The 19,529-nt window shown below is 40.5% G+C and overlaps 1 protein-coding gene across 2 annotated transcripts; it reads right to left on the bottom strand.

Annotated features, from left to right (window-relative positions):
- Positions 1 to 426: 426 nt before the first annotated feature.
- PIWIL1 (piwi like RNA-mediated gene silencing 1) lies at positions 427 to 17,907 on the bottom strand. Of its 2 annotated transcripts, none has more exons than XM_042865405.1 (21): positions 17,798 to 17,907; positions 17,313 to 17,398; positions 15,948 to 16,080; positions 15,528 to 15,653; positions 13,856 to 14,070; positions 12,837 to 12,958; positions 12,147 to 12,227; positions 11,079 to 11,276; positions 10,832 to 10,943; positions 9,060 to 9,180; positions 7,810 to 7,927; positions 7,541 to 7,655; positions 6,534 to 6,721; positions 5,865 to 5,937; positions 5,338 to 5,538; positions 4,924 to 5,027; positions 4,349 to 4,419; positions 3,650 to 3,803; positions 2,639 to 2,764; positions 1,420 to 1,567; positions 427 to 1,164 (listed from the first exon to the last, which is right to left on the bottom strand). In XM_042865405.1, exons 2-21 carry the CDS (start codon positions 17,391 to 17,393, stop codon positions 1,048 to 1,050), a joined length of 2,604 nt encoding a protein of 867 aa, XP_042721339.1. In that variant the 5' UTR covers positions 17,394 to 17,398; positions 17,798 to 17,907; the 3' UTR covers positions 427 to 1,047. The 2 variants fall into 2 exon arrangements, with proteins under 2 accessions (XP_042721339.1, XP_042721340.1); XM_042865406.1 differs by lacking the exon at positions 17,798 to 17,907 and adding an exon at positions 17,608 to 17,724.
- Between the last annotated feature and the right edge of the window lie 1,622 nt (positions 17,908 to 19,529).

Genomic DNA, 19,529 nt, shown 5'->3' with positions numbered 1-19,529 from the left:
CAAACAAAAGAAACCACGTGAGAAGGCACAGCCTGGACAGGCACAAGGAAGTAACACTTAGCCATGAAGAAATAAGGGACACTGAGTACTACAGTAGCACTACATGGCACCAGTAAGGTGCAACACTTCCCCAGAAAAACATACACCTCTCCATTACAAAGTACAAGTGCCAGAAAGAGCTTGATATTCTTTCAGCTGAGGGAAGAAAAAGCGTAACTGAATACAGGCTGCAGAGCTTCCTTGTTTTCAGAGCTGTAGGAAGCTGCTCAAGATCATTAAAGAATAAATCTAAATGCAAAACTCCAGAAGCTGTACAAAGCCAAAAACTGGTTACAGAAGTTACACTAGCATGGCACAGTGTATGCTAGGGCCAGTCTTTACTAATGCAGAACAAATACATCTAACATGATCAAGGGAGCAGGATTACAACTTTATTTGAATCTTGCAAAGAAAAGTAACAGAGTTTGTGAGTCAGTTTCAAAAAAACAGCACTAATCAAACACTTCTGTCTGAGCGAGTTTAACAGGATAGCTGGTAACACAACAGCTGAAGGAGTCCATGTTTTGCCTTACAAATTAAGCCATTCCTGCTCAACAGTTACCAGCAAGAACCTCAGAATTACAATCTGAACGGACACCTAAACCCTTCCAAATATTTGGAAGTGAAAAACCAAAAAGCCTTGTAAATAGCACAACTTTTTTTTTTTTTTCCCCAAGTCAGTGCTGATGTAGATACTGATGCTCCTCACAGGAAATTAAGTGAACATTTGTTAAATGAGAAAAATAATGAACAATCTCAACCAGCAAACTGCATTCATTCCACCTATGAACCTGTAGCAGTTTCTAACAATGTTTTCCTCTATGCAGTTGAATAAAGTCTTATTCAAAACACAGGTCTGCTATCTTCAATCTTTTTCCTGCTACAGTGAAAATAAAGTCCCACAGCTGCACGTACTCATGCACGTGTCTCATGGGAACAAACAAACCAACCCAAACCATACACTTCTAACTTCCCAAGAAAGGAACTTTTTTGGTTAAACTGGTAACTTCAGAGGTAGTAAAGTCTGTCTGAAAGCAACATATTTGGTTCCCTGTGAATGCTCTGTCCTACAAGGAAAGCCAGTTTATGGGCATACTGGCAAGGAGCAGGTACTCTGATAACACCCTGCAGAAAGGGGGAGAAAAATAAAAGAATTACTTTCAGTTAACAAAAGGAGTGCTGGAATTCACAAGTCACAATTCCCTGCCATTTATGCAGATCTGTGAAACGTTGCTTACACTGAATGCATTAAAAAGGACTCTGCAAGCATTTTGTATTTGCACTGGTTTTTATCAGATACCCTTTTTCTACCTTCCCGTTGTTTCAACACACAGATGCTCAGAACAAGAAGAATTCTCCTTTCCCCAAGGAAATACTTACCGACCAGTTATAGTACATGTGGCAAAGTTTGTAGGTTAAACGTTGCACGTGATCTGGTTTCAGCTTGCTTGTGTCATATATTACGTTATAATGAGTGGGTGCGACACAGCCATTTCTCACTGCCTGACTCACAATAAAGAAATCATACCTATAAGAGAAGAAACAAAACCCAGAAGTCTGGCTTTCTTAAGAAGAATGGACGCACCCACCAATTTCTCCTGTTTGTTTCTCTAGAATCACTTCACAAACATTCATTAAGCCTCAAAGCATACATTTACAAAACATTCATCTCCTCTGTTGCTGAAAGGCTAGAAGATCTTCAAGAACGTAGATCAGACCATTTCCATACGCTTAGATGAAGACCATGAAGGTCTTCTCCCTCCTGATGTGCAGCACAGATGTAGCTTCTATTCCTCATTTGTGTATTGTTACTGCAGAAATGCTCTGTTCTACAAGAAAAACATCATCCTTTGTGCAAGAAATACCTGCTGGCCACAGTGCACGTGCAGTACAAGAAAGCACTGGTAGTAAAATACAAAAAAAAAAAAAAAAAAAAAAGCAAAACTGGCTATTGTAACAACAAAACTGCATTCTATCCCATGTGCTCCAGCATCCTTTGGTCAAATCTGGGCAAACTGTGGCATTTTGAGCAACCTCTGCATTTTAATCAATACCCAACCTGAGTTCCATGCAGTCTAACTTGCAAAAATGGAAAGGTGAGGAAAGTCTAACAAGATGCATCTCTCTCTTTTTTTTTTTTTTTTTTTTTAAAATGTGAACACACACACACAACGGTGCCATTCTAAGTCTTTTTCCAGTGATTTTTCAATCACCAGCCAAAGAAAATTTCCAAGGTTTGCTCATAGAAGTGACAACATTTAAATCCAATGTCAAAAGCTAAAGCCAGACAAAATTTAGTTTCAGACAAGGACAGTTAGACAGGCTATCAGCAGTCAGTCAGTACTTAACCTTTAAAAGAAATAAATCAAGAAAAGAACTAAAACATACACTTAGAACATACATAATATTATATTTCTGACAGGTGCAGATGAAAGCACTGCAGAATAATAAAACTTACACCTTCTCATTTCACAGTAGGGCATCATGTCAAAAGGGCACATGTGAGGAAGTATTCTGCTTGATCCCACAGTCCATTTAATATTGGATATGTTTATTTCATTATCAGGTTGCTAACAATGGCAAGAATACCAGAACTTACCATTCTGGTCTGGTCACCTCTATATCAACAACAGTACCAGGGGGTGGGTTTTTAAGTCCTCCAGCAACCTGTGCAAAGAATCTGGTACTCACTCGTTTCTTCACAACAATCACAGTCAGTCTTGGACTAAAATAAATGAGTAGAATTAAGAGAAAAGAAAATAAGTCAGTCAGTCCTGGGGAAAACAAACAAACAACGTAGAATATTTCAGGAGCAGATTCTCTACAGCTTCCAATTAAAAAATAACTAGAGTTCTGCAGGACATCGATTTCACAGGGAAGCCTTCATTAATTTAGATCAAGTTGGACCTTGTTTGTAACTTTAGATTTTCAGTTTCTGGTGCAACTTCGATACTACTTCCCCCCAGATTTGTTTATATTTAATTTCACTGGGAGACAAATAGACCAGAAATGTTCTCCTAAATACAAATTTGACTCTGTCTCCTTTATCTTTTATAGATAGAACACACTGTGTATTAACAGTATTTTTGATAAAGAGCAAACCATTACAGAAACTAAACAGAGGAAGTGAGCATTTCAGTTTTGCCTGCTTGTAATTGTTTATAGTTGTTCTGTGTTCTGCTTGTCTGTTGTTTCAGGAAATAATTTCATCATTCAGACCAAGAAAGAGATCGGTCAAGTTAAAGAAATCCTGTAGCAGGGAACATTTAAAGCAGAACTGGGCAGAACTTAAGGACTGTCTTATTGTACAGTCGCTTTCACTGCTACTAAGAACAGTTGTTGATTACCATATGCATCAAGAATGACTACAGATCTGTACAGGTCTGCACATCGGGCACTGAACACTCATGGCACATGTATTTAAAACGTTTCCTATCCTATTACACAGTGGGTACCTCAAATCATGTAAACAACCCTCAGAAAAGCAGCTGTTTAAGCACAAGCAAAAATAAACAAAGATGAAAAGAGCAAACAATCTAAATCAGCAGCCACTCTTTGTAACCTGTTTCTCTTGTGGTATGAGACAAGGGGCCAGTAGAAATGGACTTACTTGTAGTCTTTACCAACGGTCTTCAAGCAATCCAGAAACTGAGGCACTTCATAATTCACCAAAGTATTGAGCTGCCCATCTCCTACACCATCACGATACACAATAATGCGAGAGGGCAAATACTTATTCCACTTGAACCATTCTCTTAGAGCAGCTAAGAAAAAAAGAACAGAAAGGCATTTCTGAATCTGCACTGTTAAATAATGCTCCTAATAACCATCAAGAGAAATAAGCAGCAATCTCATGGTGATGCAATGTGAATATACAACAAGAGCAAATCAATACTCCACTAGAAGCACTGTTCACTCCACCCCTGAATGTTTCAGGACTGTCAGTTCAAAACAAATCCCTACCCTAGACGGAAAAAGAAAAAAAGAAAAATCACATCTATCTTAGAATGTTGCTTCCACTTGTTCTGCAGGGTAACTTCCTTAATAGAGATGCTGATGCTCCTCTAAATCTTTCTTGATGCACACTGACAACAGTTATTAGCTACTGTTAGAAGATACAGGAATCAACAACAGAATGTATGAAAAATAATACACATCTTTAGCAATACTTATTAAAAAAACATTAATATGCTATCCAAGTACAGGTTGGTAATGCTTCCTTTCAAGACACATAAACAGACATCTTCTGAGGAAAGGAATTTGTCATTCCTTAACTCCTTCTCCACAAGAGCAGAAAGCTTTCCCTTACTTTGCAAGCAGGCTTTGAGCCCATCCACAAGTTCCTGCCCACGGCTTTGAACAACACAGCGTGAAAACCACCTGTGAACAACAGAAAAAAGACAAGTTTTGAAGCATTTACAGGGCTTACTTCTAAAAAATATATATATATTTAAATTAAAATGGCTACGACTACTCTCAGACTTTATGGTTACTGTGGGTCAAGGCAGTCAAGCAGGAATTAGTGTACTATGAGAACATTCTAGCTGCAAAACTCTTGTGGTAGACAAGACCCTGAGCACCACGTTAAATTCCCTTCAATCAAAAAAAACACCATTCAAGTGAACTCAAGTGGGAGAAAAGCTGTCGCCCTGACACCCCCCCCACACATCCCACTTGCTCTCGCTGCCAGGTGCTCTGGAAGAAGGACAGGGCTATTCTTTAGCAGATGTAGCACAAGGAAAAACTCAGGAGCAAAGCAACTATTCCTATTCACAGATAGTTGTTAGAAATACAGTTAAACCAATTCATAGGCTTTCACAACGGCCTTCCACATTCCAGACTCTTCTTGGTTAAGATCCCTTCTCTTTGGCATTCCAATCTTACCTTGTCATTGTTTCATTCAGGCTAGCGACAAATCCAGCAATCGACTGCTTTCCAGCTAAAGTATCATGGTAACAATCAATGCCCACAATCATTAATTGTTTCAGCTTAAAAGGAATCAATACATGTGTTAGCATGTGCAGACATGACAGAGCCCCTATCATCTCCATCCTAACATTTATCAAGATGTAACCACTTGCAGTTTCAGTTCACTTCAGAAAAGCACAGAGCCAATTCTAAGAATTACGTTTCTTTTATGTGAAATTAAGCTTCATGCTTCTTGTCACAGGCAGAAAACAAACCAGACCAAGAATACCCAAGTTATTTTTGCAAAAAGGATTTTTTTTTTTTTTTTAAAATAAGACTGAATAAAAAAAGTAGCAATTAAAAAAAAAACAAAAAAAAAACACCACTTACTGGGATCTCAACACTCCAAAGTTCTCCACCCATCTTACAGTTCATTTGCAAGGCAATTTTTGTCACTATGGCCAGAGTTGTCTGAGGCTTGCTTAAAGTACGAGCAATCACACACTGACTTGGAATGGGACAATCCGTACATAGGTATTTCTTGATGGCATCATACTTATCCTTTCGGGTACTAGACAAAATACAAACTGCCTTTCGAAGGGAAAAACGTTATTAAGAAACTGAATTCTCAGAATTGCACAGCAGTTATTGCTTCAAAGTTTCTTACACTCAAGAAACAGTCAAACACTGATAGTGAAAGAGCTACCTGGAAAGTTTCAGTGGCTCTACTTGCAAGGCAAGCACAAGGGCTTTTTAAACAGGAGGCTACTGGTATGTGCACTGGAGTTTGAACAGCACTATGAGAGGGCGTACAGGAGATGGCAGATATCCTCAAGCCAACGGTTTTAATTCTGAGAATTAATCCACTAGTGTGAAAATACAAATTAGAGATGAACATGCTTTGAAGTTATACATACTATGTTCGTGTCTGGAGTAATACTTTGTTGCAAAACCCTTAAATAAGCTTCTGTTCTATCATCCACTTCAATCCTGAAAGGAGGAGAAATGTTTCGTTTTTCTTCCTGCAAGTATTAATAGTTCTAACAGCTACTGAAACCTCAAGCAAAAACAAATACCCATTACGCTCCAGCACAGTATGATGTGCCCTAATTACAGCTGTTAATAAACACATAATATTTGTACTTTCTGATCACTAAGAAGTCCCTCCCTTAGGCTTCCAACAGAGATTAGCGATAAAGTTTGAAACAAGAACAAATATTCAGTGCTATCTGTAAAAATGATAAAGGAAGATCTGGTGAAGGCCGACATTAAAACATGCCCTCCTTGTATTGCACAAGTCCATCTGAGAACATTCTGCTCGATAATCAGATGGCTAACGCTATTTGACTTTGCATGCCTCAGCCCCACAGAGAAAGCATCCACAAAGAGAAGTATGAGTAAGAAACATCACTTGCTTGAGTAACCTGCAGAACCTGCAAACTGAAAGGAGCTTCTTTTTTAAATTAAAATCTTACAGTAGAAGTAAGTAACTTGAGATTCAATACTATCTCATTTACCAAACTAATCACGTTAACAGATAGACCTTACTAAAATAAAATGATTTTCCATCAGACTGACATACTTACATGGTTGCCTTGTTCATCCTGATTCCCATGGATGGTGTGACTTTGAACAGGTTCTGCAGTAACGTATTGGCAGCATCGTAGTTGCGCCGTGTGTAGATCAGCAGCCAGTTGTCCAAAGGCTTGGCGCGGATTAAGGGAGCCACCCTGGTTTCCCGTGACCAGTCAGCAAACTGAGGATTGTAATCAAACTGCAAACAACAAACGGAAGAGAAAGACCACTTTATCAAACACTTCAAAGACAGGCTGCAAACACATTTGCCTACAACATATAGAAGTACTTTCGTGTTGTCCTGTGGGTGTTTTGTTTTTTCCCTACTAATGTCACTCCGGCATCAGCAGAGCTTTATCTAGCCCTTTCAAGGCATCCTACACTCTTCAAATGTTTCCCTCATTTTAAGTCACTACTTGCTGTGCAGGCTTTGGCTGGATATAGCTACAAAGCCATTCAAGTATTAATATATATTTTCCCTAAATGGAAGGTATGAGATGTTTCCGATAAGAAAAAAATGCTTTGCTAAGTACTGTTAAAAAATACTGTCTATCTAGCATCCAATAAAAACCATCAAATCCTTTCTAGCACAGACTGCTACAAACCAAACTTTGTGTCTTACAGAAATTCACAATTTACTGGAGTCTCATTAATTCATATTAAAAATTTACCCAGCTTGGAGCGAGTAGATTCTGTGTGTGTTCTGCCCACAGAACAACTTAGTGGCTTTTCATTTCAAAGCCTTGGTATTTTAATAAATGGAAATCAGCTACAAACAACTGTATTCTCCTACTTTTGTATCTGAAAGCACTTAGTTCAGACAGAAGGGAATGTTTTGCAAGGAAGACAACTGTAATGCAAGCCAAGCATTTTCAAACAGAACTTGTGGACAATCACATTCAAAGCATACGGACAGTGACTTGCGTGCAATTTTCTCTCACAATCCTTCCTCCAACAAGCAGCATTTCATCCTTTAAGAACTTGCTTCACTGGTGACAGATCCTGAAAATTTACTTACCACGTTTCCTGACTGAAGGATCTTTTCTGCTTGAACAACTCTTCCCGTAAAGGATAGTAAGTTAGAATCAAAGCTTAAACCCCAGTCCCGGAGTTCCTTCTGAACACATTCATCTCTGTTCAAAAACAGCATTTCAATTAAAACAAGTTCATCCTTGCTGAGACTTTTTTCTTTTTAAAAAAAAGATTCACAAAAATTTTGCAAGAAATAAAGTTTGTCACAACAAATGTGTGTGACAAGGAAGTACAGGAGATACCCAGGTAACATACTTTTTCATGTAGTCAATAAGCTTCCCAATTTCACGTTGTCTTTGCTCAGGCGAAAGTCGTGTATGAACAGACAAGTCCTTCATCATGTTAAAATCATTCCTCATCTTCTCAGTTAATCCTGTCAATACAAAAACAGATTAGACTAAAGACTAAGAAGGAAAACTAAGAGTTTTTCCCTTGTCAGTTCACTTACAAGCTGCATCAGTTGAGACATTTAGACAACTTTACTGGATTTCACAGTTTCCTTATTGCCCTCGTTTGGTTTTCCTAAGGGCAAGTAAGCAAAAGGAAGTTTGCTAGACAGATGAAAAATGAATCCCTACATTGGAAGGCACCATGCTAGCGTTAACGATTTCTGCCAGAACACCAGAGTTTCAAATTCATTTTCCCATGCAGTGAAAATTACCAGTACAGAGCATGTTAATAGTGCCAAAGTCTAGAAGAATCAGACTTCAAAAAATAGCTTAATTCATTTCATAAGCAAAAGTAAACAAGGTTAAAATTCCCTACCTGCTGAACACACTGGGGTCAGCTCTGCACTCTCAAGCTCAACATTTAAAAACCAAACTTTTATAATATCATGATACCAAATCTTCTTAAAGATCTACAAGACTGTCTTTAAGCTTTCTCTGCCAAGTTAAATCATTAAATTTCAATGCTCAGTAATCCCCTCCTGGTAGCACTGTCTGTTCATTTTCTGTCAGCAAGACTGCCCAGGTCATTGTGTAAGACAGGCACAGCTGTTGCATTGATCCATGATCAAAACATGCTGAATTCTAAGGTGAATAATGGGCTTTTAGCATTTGCTACAAGTTCAGGAGCTACTTAAGGACAAGGAAGGTGCCTCACAGGCCAGGAGAGCTGACTAGGATGTCACAGCTGACAGTGAAGTCTCCTAGTCGAAGTAGTGTGCTTTTATTCAGAATTTGAAACTGAACAACTTGCACACCGCTCCGGGCATCCACCTACAACTGGTGGAATTCACCAGCAATTTTGAACTTCAGGTGAGGTATCTGCAGCAGTTACCTGCCCTCCACGTAATAAATATTTTCCATCTATGGCTGCCCAGGAAACAGTCAAAACCACATCCCACCACTTCAAAGGGGTTTATTGAGGTCCAGAGTCTTCCAAAAGGAAGAACCACCACCACCACAGCAGCATATTTATAATGGATGCAGTCAAAATACCAGTTACAGTAAGAAGCATGGCTTGACAGTTGCTTTGACATGAAAAAACTACTGCTACCATACCTGTTAGATAGCACAGTTCTGGGATCAGAACCACAGGTCCTACCATCACATTTCCTCTCTTCCTCCGGCACTGACTGATCAAGACAGGCTGGTTCAAGTCACTGATTTCTTGATTATATTGCTGTATGAGAAATATATATTGTATGCCACTCTATTAAACACTAAGTTTTCTTAATGCTTATTTCAGAAAATTTATTTTAAAAAGAAAAAAGCAGCCATCAACTTTTTTTTCCCCTCCAATTTAACTTAGAGGAATTTGTTTTCATCAGAAAAAGCCAAACAAGGAAGCACTGTTCTCTCTATTAGTGAGATCAGGTTATTAATTTGTAAGATATTGACTTGCAAGAGACAACAGAAACAGTCCTGCCTAGCTTGAGGCAATACCACCCAAAGTACCTAAAACAAGATTAGGATGCTCATTTCAGTTAGTTAATGGACAAGGTTCCTATCCTATAGAGCAATTTAATTCAGTACATCCCATGAATCAAACAAGATTCCACACAAGTCTGAAATTCAACCCTCCTGCAACACTTCCATGCATCTGGCAAGAGTTGGTCTGTGTAGCAGTCACTAATTTAATTTAGACAGGAAAAAAAATAAAGCTGACAGCAAAACATACTTCACAGTTTAACTCATTCTTAAAGAGCATCACAGCTCAGGGAAAAAAAAAATACAGCTTAAAAAACAAGAGTGAGATCACAGCAAAGGCTAGAAGGGAAAGAAAACTCATCCTAGTTCATAGATGTATAAAGAAGCAAAATCTTAATGAAGCCCCATTTTTTTTTTTTACAGTAGAAAATGATGTTCACTGTTCCAAAGGGAGGTTTAATTTTAGAGAAGGCCGAGCTATAAATTCATACATAAACTTTGTCTCAAATGGCCTCAAACTAATAAAATATGATTTCCTTAAGATGTTGTCCACATATTTCACTCCAGAAGATCATCAACAACCTTTCTGCTGAAGGTACGCTCTGCCCATTATCCAATTAGTAGAGATGTTAAACAGGACAGGTTCCAAGACTAAGTCTCTAGTTACCAACCTCCAGCCTGGTTCTACACCTTGGAGCCCAGCCATTCAGCCAGTTTTCAATCGCCATCTCTCAGTCTCTCATCCAGCTCATACCTCATCCACTTCTCCGTGAGGATCTTGTAAGTAAGGCTTTCAGCCTTGCCTTCTAAGTCTAAGCAGACAATATTCACTGGCATTCTATCATCTAACAGGCCAGTCACTCATCACAGAAACTTACCACACCAGTCAAGCATGCCTTAATGAGTTCCTCATCACTCATATTACTAGAAAGTTTGCAGAATTAGCTTCTCCAACACCCTCCCAGGGACTGAGGTGAGGCTGCCCAGCCTGTAGTTCCTTGCATCCCTCTCCTAGCCCCAGTTCAAGAAAGTCACATTCACTTTCCCCCACCACCTGGGCGTTTGTTCCAGCTATCATCATCAAAGATTTCTCAGAGGCCCCACAGTATAATCAGGCAGCTGTCTCAGAACTGGGTGGGTGCAGTAGTAAGTACTGCTTTTACTCTGTACACATCCATTCTGTGTTTGAGTTTTGCCAGGAGCTCCCTGCTCCCCTTCATGGTCTTACTGCACAATTTCCTACTCTCTGAGATGGACCACTAATGGTGAACTCATGCCAAGTAAACAGTTACATTCAGATTACAAATTATTAAAGACAACTGCATCACAGGTAAACCTTCCAACAATTCTCTAAAATTCCACGTCCAAGCATACCACACAAACTGACAGGTGAGCTTCCATACCCTTCTGTAGTAGTCTATATAGCTGATTTCAGAGCCGTCTGCTCGTCTGAAAGTACACTGCGGATTGGCATCCCAGTCGATGTCATCAACTCTGTATGTTCTGTTATTGTACCTAAATAAACCATTTCATCAGTCTTTGGTTTAGATTTGTTTGTTTGTTTTTTTAAATCATTAACTCAACTACAAATGAAACAAAACTATGAAGAAAAAATTAATGGCAATACTCATATAAGTTGCAGAAACTTACTTTGTAAGAACAATTACACCTATCAGCTCCTTTGCACAGGCATCTCTAAATCTTCTCTCTTCAACCTGTTCATAGAGGCTGTACATAGAATCCAAGACTGTTTCACTGCGAAGAATCTTATGGCTCACATCTGCACATAACATAATGTTCTCCTCATACTGGAGAATAGAACTTGTGAAGCCTGGCCAAACCATCAACCTATCAAAAAGGGAACAAACAGGATTTTAAATGCATACAGTGATTTAAAGCATCTCTATTCGGACCCTTGAGTCATTTCTGTCCACTGTCTCAGACACTCGAAGCCATCAAGACACAAAGAAACCATTATCCAATACAAATGAGATCACAAAAACTAATTTTAAGAAGTATTTTAAATGCAAGTATCTTTAGACAACTTAAGATTTAACCAATTAGTGATACAGCAATATAACCAAGCCCCCAGAAAACAGCGTTTCAAAATTCTACTTAAGTATCTTAAGTATACAGCATATGAGCATTCAAGGGATGTGTTAGAAAGACCAGTAGTTTATTAGAACACTGTCTAGTTTCTTACATCAAGCAGGTTAGGTAGGCTAGACCAACAACCAGGTGTACACTGCAGCCATACCAAGGAGCACCAGCCAAACACAAGGCTGTCAACACGTACAGCAGACCGAGTGCTACCTAGAAGCATCAGTCACATTCTACGGGCTCCTGGTGAGGGAGGCAGAGTTCAAACACATCATCTCACAACTGGGAGCTGCAAAACTGTCCACTGGAGCATCCTGATAGGAATTTCCTCGGCAGCTTAAATGGCTATCAAAATGAAGGCTGGACATTCCTGAACTTTAGTAGTAAAGGGTTCAAAGGTTCCAGCTTTATGGTCATTTATGCGGGGTTTCTGTCATGTGAGTTCAACGTAATAACAGAACACACACTGCTAAAGAATCATCAGATGTTATTCCCAAGGAGCATGAGACCATCCTTCCGTGTAACATTTTTAAAATCTATGATGTTATTATAAGATAAACAACTGGAGCAACACTGAAAAAATCATTCTGTCTCCCTTGGGTGTCCATTTTGTCAAACCTGTGATTAGGGATGCTGACTGGGTCCTTGGGGTTGTAATAGTTACGTCCAATTTGCTGCAAATTCATCATCTTCAAAAGCCTGGAAGTTGAAATGAAGTTATTATTTACCATTATTATTTATCAAACTACCTATGGTCCCGCCTCTCATACAACTTTTCCCATTCATGGTCCAGAACTGCTGTTTGCTTTAAAAGGCAAATTCACACACAGAAGAGGGCAGGGAAGGGGCTAACTGCCTAGATGAATGAGCACTACAGCGTGAATCTACCTGCACAGGGAAAAGGCATAAACTAATTTTACGCTAACATGTACCAAAATCACCAGAATCATAGAATGGCTTGGGTTGGAAAGGACTTTAGAGACCATCCAATGGAAACCCTCTGCATGGGCACAGCTGCCAGCCACCTGCTCAGGGCCCCACCCAACCCAGCCTTGGCACCTCCAAGGATGGGACATGCACAGCTTCTGTAAGCAACCAGTTTCAGTCCCTCAACACCAACGCACCTCACACTGTGCATGCAGCCACACAATAACACATTAGCAGGTGTGGCTGGCCACACAGAAATGGTAGCTACAAAGGCTTGAAAGTTTAATTTCTCATATTGATCTGTAGTCCACTCTCTGGAAATGAAACATTAAGACATCTTTTCAAATCACTTCTTACAAAGATATAGCTGGGCAAACAAACCTTCTAAAAATGATGTTGTAAAACTGCAGACATGTAGGTGAAGTAGGTGGTAACTCATTAGTCAATGTGATCGTGATCCTCACATCTTCTCCATTTCGGGTCTTAGAAAATACTTCAGTAACCTGAAAAAAATGAACTTAGATAAATAAAACTAAAGGCAAACAGGCTATACCTAGACTTTGCTTTTTTAATATCAAATTGTACTAGTATATTAAAAGTTTCATTAATAATCTTGAGATTTTACCAAAACAGGAATTAGATTTCCTACTGTGACTGCAAACTGCAGCCTAGAATGCTTGGTTTGTTTAGGTGAGAGACAGAATGGGGACAACGCCCAAGGCATCCTGTGCAAGATACTGGGGGGCAGAGACAAACATTAAAGCACATGGGAGTAAACAACTTTCCTCCTTCCCTCCAAACTCTTTTCCCTTGCCTTTATTAAAGCCACACTCAGGCCCTTCAGTAAGAACAGAGGCAGAACCAGTTGATACAGTCAGCAGTTACCCTCTGTTGCTCCTTTCTTCTCACACTTGCACTGCTCAGACTTTTCTGCCCCCCTTTCTTTACCATGCTTTCACAAAGGTGCCACCGGCTCTGCTGACAGGCTCAACATTGGTCTGCTGCAGCTGAAAATATCTGTATATAAGTAGACTTGAACTCCTCCCACCAGGGCAATCCCAGAGCCCCCCCCAAGCTACTAAAACCTTACTATGTATACCCAATACATCCAGCCTTTCCATGACAGTGGATGTGAGAACATGCAAGTTATGATGGAAAAATACAGTCTACTACCTGCTTCTGTGCAGAGGAGTATGCCAGTCTGCAGAGTCCGAGCATCAGAACCAGAAGTTTATTACCAAGTTTCTCTACAGAAACAAATTAGCTTATACTATCATTCAATTCAACTAAATGTTGCTCCTGAGACATCTATTCCTTTAGTTCAACCACACTAGTAAGAAACAAGAAATGTCATGAAACACAAGCCAAGAGAAAAGCAAGACAATACTCTTGTATCACACCTTATTCGACAGTCTTTTGGGCAAGAATAATATTGATCCATCAAATGCATGTGTCTTCCCAATTAGGTCTTCATGCTGAAAGAGCAAAGCTGATCGAAGGCGGCGTGCTTCCATCTCAGGATTGTAGTCTACATGGTACTGATACAAAGCCCATTGGGGTCGAGATGTGAGACGAAAAAAATTTGCAATTAATTTTATCACAGCACCTGAAGAGCCTAAAATGAGAAGCAAACACAGTGGTAATTACATCAGCTTTACCATTCTACAGAATTTTAATAACTCTAAAAAATTAAAATATTAAGTCATACACACAGCTACGTTCAGCATCCATCCTACAACAGCAACATTCATAGAAATCACTCCACATGGACAGCATTATTACTGTCACCTGGGATTTTTATAATTCCTTTGTCCCTCAGGAAAACTCCTACATCAAAGGAGGTATGCATTCACATCTCAAACTTAACCTCCTAAGGGGCAGCTACTACATACTACAGAGATCTGCCACCAAAACACAAATGGACAAATCACTTTTTTGGTGAATCATAAACATTGAGCAGGAACTAACACAAGAACCAATCAGCGTAGATGTCCACTTTCCCATTCATACATGATGACACGTCCTTTGATATCTCAAGATTTAAAAATAAAAACACTACACAGTGAGAACAAACTCCAGGTCACATTTTTTCCCCACTTTTTTTTTTTTTTTTCCTCCAAGTTTCATTTCAGTTTCTTTTAGACTTAAAACCACAAGCATAATAATAATTTTTAAAAACATACTGCAGCCAGTAAGGATTATGCACTTTAATTTGATTTGGATTACCCATTTTTTCCTATCTGAAATGTAACACCTCAGACAGAAACAAGAAGTCCTATGAAGCACATATATTCTACCAGAAACCTGTACAAAAGTACAAAGAGAAAACAGAAGGCTAGCAATACAGCTGCCTAGGTACAGCAAGCCATCATCTAGTTGCATTAACAGAACTCTGAATAAAAAATACAGGTAAGAGCTACTCTGCTTCTGGCCCAAAGTGACTCAAGCAGAATTACTTGTCACCACGGCTGGACCATTCAGTCAGCACTGACTGCTACAGGTGCAGTTGTACTGCTGTGATATCTCTCAGTCATTTGCAATATAAAACCATTACCAGCACAGAACTCTAGGACAGTGGTGTAGCAACGAGGTGGGACCACTATGGCAGCCCGCTTCTACTTCTTTTCACATGACTTCATCTTAAGGGCAGTAGTTAATTACCTTCTACTTAAACTAAACTGTTTCTTCAGAACAGGTCTCAAGTTGCATGCTTTTTGCGGGAGATCTCTGCAAGTTTGTTCAAGTGTGTTATGAATCCAAATGTCTATAAGCAAAACCTACTGAGTCCTGCAGTGAAGTACTGCTTGCAGAAGTCAACATCAGGAACATACATTGACTACCACTTATGTCTGAATCCCTGCAATTTAAATGCTACACAACATTTGTCACACATCATCTTACTGTTCCTCTTCAGGTGTCAGGAACAACTCATATCTTTTTCTAGCACATAATAAGGATATACATATATTTTTTTGAACTTGGCTCCCAAGGGGATGCTAAAAGCAGAAAAAAAGCAAAGCTACTGTTCATTTCAACTTGGTTGTATTTGTTTATGATCCAACCTGAACATACCAGTTTTTGATTCTCGAACGTGTTCTATGGCTTGCCGAGTATTTACCCCGAGGTCATGGAAATCCCGACGACGTCCGCCCCTATCCGCTAAGGACAGTTCCTGAAACCCTGCCGAAATCTGTAATCCTGTTGTTTTGAGACAGAGGAAAAGAATCTTATTTATTTACTGTTTTGATAAAGAAGATCACATTCTGTTCAAGCTCTACTAAAGTTTGCTCTCAAAAGTCATTCTAACGTGCAGCATCACTGAACCAGGACAACACCATCATCACGAGGTAAACATTCAATTTTTCAAAAACATAGTAACAGATGTTCTTTTGAAAAGGAGAATTGGAAATGCAGCACGAAGAGAGTATTAACTGCACTCTCTTCAAAATACATGTTCTTGTGGGAAATTAACTTTTTTTTCCTCCTTCTGACCTAGTGTCTTTGGAGCATCCTGAGGGCCTCTCTGTCGCCCACGGCCACCAGGTTCTTCTGCCAGTGCTGGAGGACGACACAGCTGCAGCGACTGCTGCTGCCCAGGTGGATGACTGGGCAAAGTCTTTTGAGTCTGCAATAGATGAGAACAACTTTTTCCAGTGCAACTGAAGAAACAGCATTTTGGGTATACAACAAAGCAAAGCCACTGATCAAGTCCAGAATATCCATGCACCCAAGTGTAGCAAACGTATTTGAATTTCTTTCCCCCTTATAGGTACCAAGAGTTATTACTACATGCTTTCAGTACTAAAACAACAGGGTTTGGGATGATGCTCATTTAACAGCAGTAAGTGTAAATCATCTCTCTCCAGGCCCTGCACAGAATCTCTGCACTACTCTCAGTGTCTCCACTGATATTCCAAGTAAATGTCTATTTTATAAAAACAGCTCTTCTAACTTTAGTGTTTAGTTTAATTTATAATATTAATATTTAAAAGTGTCATGCTTGCACAAATACTTCAGAATAAGCTGTACTAGCTCGAGATCTTCTCCCCCCAAACAACTCAAGTTCCCAGGGAAGTTATAGAGTTTTATTCTATTTAGCAACTACAAAACATGACTGCTGGCCACAAACAATCCCACAATTCAAAACATTGACCAGATTATCAGTTTGCCCCATAAGTATGGTTAGTTATTTCCCAAGTTGAAAAAATCAAGTTCACTATTTTAAGTACAAGCAAGCAACAGGCCAATATCAAGGATAATGGTGAAACCTGAGCCAGAGAGCTGAAAGGCTCTGTTCTACAACAAAGCAGAACCTTTTACGCTGTCACACAACCTGCCAGCCTTTCTCTCCTGGAGTTCCTCTACACCTTCAGTCTAGTCAAAACAACTCATTTGAGTTTGTGCTCCCTCATATTCTCACCATGCAATACAAAGAGCCCAGCTCCATCTTCTTGACAACCTCCTCAAAGGCTGCAGTTTCCCCATTCAGAAAGGTTCCTCCTCCCCAAATAATCACAGGTTATCAGAAAGTTATGTAAAGAGATCTCTGATCTCCTTTAACATCACTAATTCTTTCTGATAAAAACCATGAGCAAAATCAACTTTGTGATATTACAATGCCTCTGTATCAGTCTAGTGCCAAAGACAACAGGGATCATCTAGAATTCAGCTCTCTTCTTTCCGCAACCTCTTTTGGAAACACCTCTGAAACTCAGCTTCAGAGAGGAAGATGCACCCAGTCTACATGGTATGAGTGCCAGCCTATACAGGAGTTTCATTTAAAACATACATACTAAAACAGTGAGCAGCAGTAACACCTCAAGGCACAGCTGTGTCAATTAAAGAGAATCAACTTACAGATGCAGCTCCCACAGGAGGAATGGCAGCCTCCTGACTTGGAGGCCTTCCTCTCGCTCTGGCTCTAGCTCTTCCCGTCATGTTCCCTTTGAAGAAGAAGCACCCATTAGCGCTCAGTCTTACCCAAAGGCACATTATAAGCAGCACTGTTCCATCTGCCCATCCAGTGGTAATTAACAGATCCTTACAGCCAAACCGAAGCCTACCAGCATGGCCCAGGCAATCTCAAGCCGTGAAGACACGGCCAGAGCTTCAAACTCTGAGCCCACCAACACCACTCTGAAGTTGCACTTACCAACTCGACACAGACTAACTCACTACATTACCAGCGGAGCAGCAAACGCTTTATTTGCAGCACACAGCCACCCAAACGGCCCCAGAGACCACTGGCTCCTCACGCAGCACCCATCCCTTCCGGCTCCGCCTTTCTCGGCCGCAAATCCGCTTCCCCTCCCCCACCAGCTCGGCCACGCCCTCAGCATTACCTCAGTCACAAAGCGACGCCGCTCCCACTCCGGCGACACACGAGACCGCCGTCTCCACAATACCACACGCCTATCTCCCCGCCGGGCTTCCCGGATCACAACAACCCACCACCACCGTCCGTCGTCGCCGCCTCCCGCAGGCCCGGCCCGCGGAACTTTCCTCAGCCTGCACGCGCTAGCGAGCTAAAGCGGGAACGCACGGAGCTCTCTGATTGGCTACCGAAGGCCGAGAGCTGCCGAAGAGTGCCGAAGAGTGCCGAAGAGTGGCGACGGGGGTCGCTGGCACCGAGGGCTGCGTGCGAGGCGCGAGAGGTCCGTCTTGTGGCACGGCCTGCGAAGCGAGCGGCCGTTGAGGGCTTGGTAGCTTTTGCGAGGGAGTTTCCCTGCTAGGTATGATTCCATTCCCGGTCCAGATCTTGCTCGAAGAATAAACGTGAGTTAACCAGAAGGTGGAGCAATAAAACAAGAAATGAAAGTTGTTTCTGTGAAGGATCGCATTTGTCAGTAGTGTTTACAAAGCTGCTGTTAAAACTTGTTGTTCTATTCCAGGCACGCACAGAATGTGGACAAAAATAGACACAAATGGACTTAAATATACTCTGTGTAGAAGCAGTTGGAAGGAAGGACTGGACACAATCCAATTAAGCATCAACAACTAAGAACACGTCAGCAATCATCCCTCCATTGAGAGATATTCTTCAGCAGACAGCCATCCAGCTGAAAAAAAAAAAAAGCCTTTTCCTAATTGCCAAGGCTAGTTCAATTGCTGTGATTGCTTCCAGAGAATCGTCGTGTCTATTTTAGGTACCACAGAACCAGCAAATCTTATGGCTTGAAAGTAATTGGCCTTCAGTGGGAATTAGCTCTGTCTGCAAGCCTTCCCCATTGCAGTGGGGACACAGAAGGGCCAGGCAGTGCCAAGGCTCACATGCACCTTTCTAGTGCTGTAAGCATGCCTTTACGTGAGGCTTAGGTGGTTGTGACGCATCTGGAGATAGCGACTTCAAGGGACAAGAGATAACGTTATCTAATTAAAACCATACCTTCATGAAAGACCACAGGGATCTCGTCAGGTCACTTGCAATTTTTCAGCTACCTGCAATGAATAGAGGACAAAGTTGCTTTGCTTTGTTCTCTGTTATTCCAGGTGGAAAAGGAGTGGTGGTATTAACATAAATAATAAAAATACCTTCTTTTGTTTGATTTGGATTGTCAGTTTGCTTCCAAAGCCTTTTTTGTTGTGCTTCTAATTAATGTCAGCGTAGTAACCCTCTTAGGAAACCAGATTCTCTTTTACAAACTAAAAATAAAAGCGTTCAAACTGCGGAAGTGTGGATATTGCTGCTTAACGATAGTTGAAGTACTTCCAGCATGTAATTTTTATTACTCAAATATAAATCTGGATAAATATTTAACAAACTCCACACATACACTTACTTAGATGAGGCAAGTTTGCTGCTTTTGCGAGCGCTGATTACTGCTTGCCATGGGCTCTTTACCCACAGAGGGAACTTTCATTGCTCGGTAGCCTGCAGAACTCTCCAGCGGGTCAGAAGGTTGAGCTGCAGAAACACAATATGCAGATTTTCTTAGCTCAGCTCTATTTAACGATAAACAGAATGTGAAGATGTTGTCAAAGCCGTTTACATTATGTAAATTGTGAGAGAGGAGAATGTGTGTGTTGGAAATAGTTATATTTGTTTATTCACTTACAATATCTGCCATCCTTAAT

This window comes from Lagopus leucura, unplaced genomic scaffold, assembly GCF_019238085.1.
Source record: "Lagopus leucura isolate 7727_CA_CO unplaced genomic scaffold, USGS_WTPT01 Super-Scaffold_806, whole genome shotgun sequence".
In the NCBI taxonomy this organism is placed as follows: domain Eukaryota; kingdom Metazoa; phylum Chordata; class Aves; order Galliformes; family Phasianidae; genus Lagopus; species Lagopus leucura.
The sequence above is the reverse complement of the archived record's forward strand: the minus strand, read 5'-3'. Positions and strand labels throughout refer to the sequence as shown.

What these genes read in the sequence shown, in the direction of transcription:
- PIWIL1 (XM_042865405.1), bottom strand. Translation starts at nt 17,393, where the DNA reads ATGACGGGAAGAGCTAGAGCCAGAGCGAGAGGAAGGCCTCCAAGTCAG. An exon ending in CTTATTGACTACATGAAAAA is followed by an intron (nt 7,656 to 7,809) that starts GTATGTTACCTG and finishes GTTTTTGAACAG; the next exon opens with AGATGAATGTGTTCAGAAGG. An exon ending in AGGATGAACAAGGCAACCAT is followed by an intron (nt 5,938 to 6,533) that starts GTAAGTATGTCA and finishes TCCTCCTTTCAG; the next exon opens with GATTGAAGTGGATGATAGAA.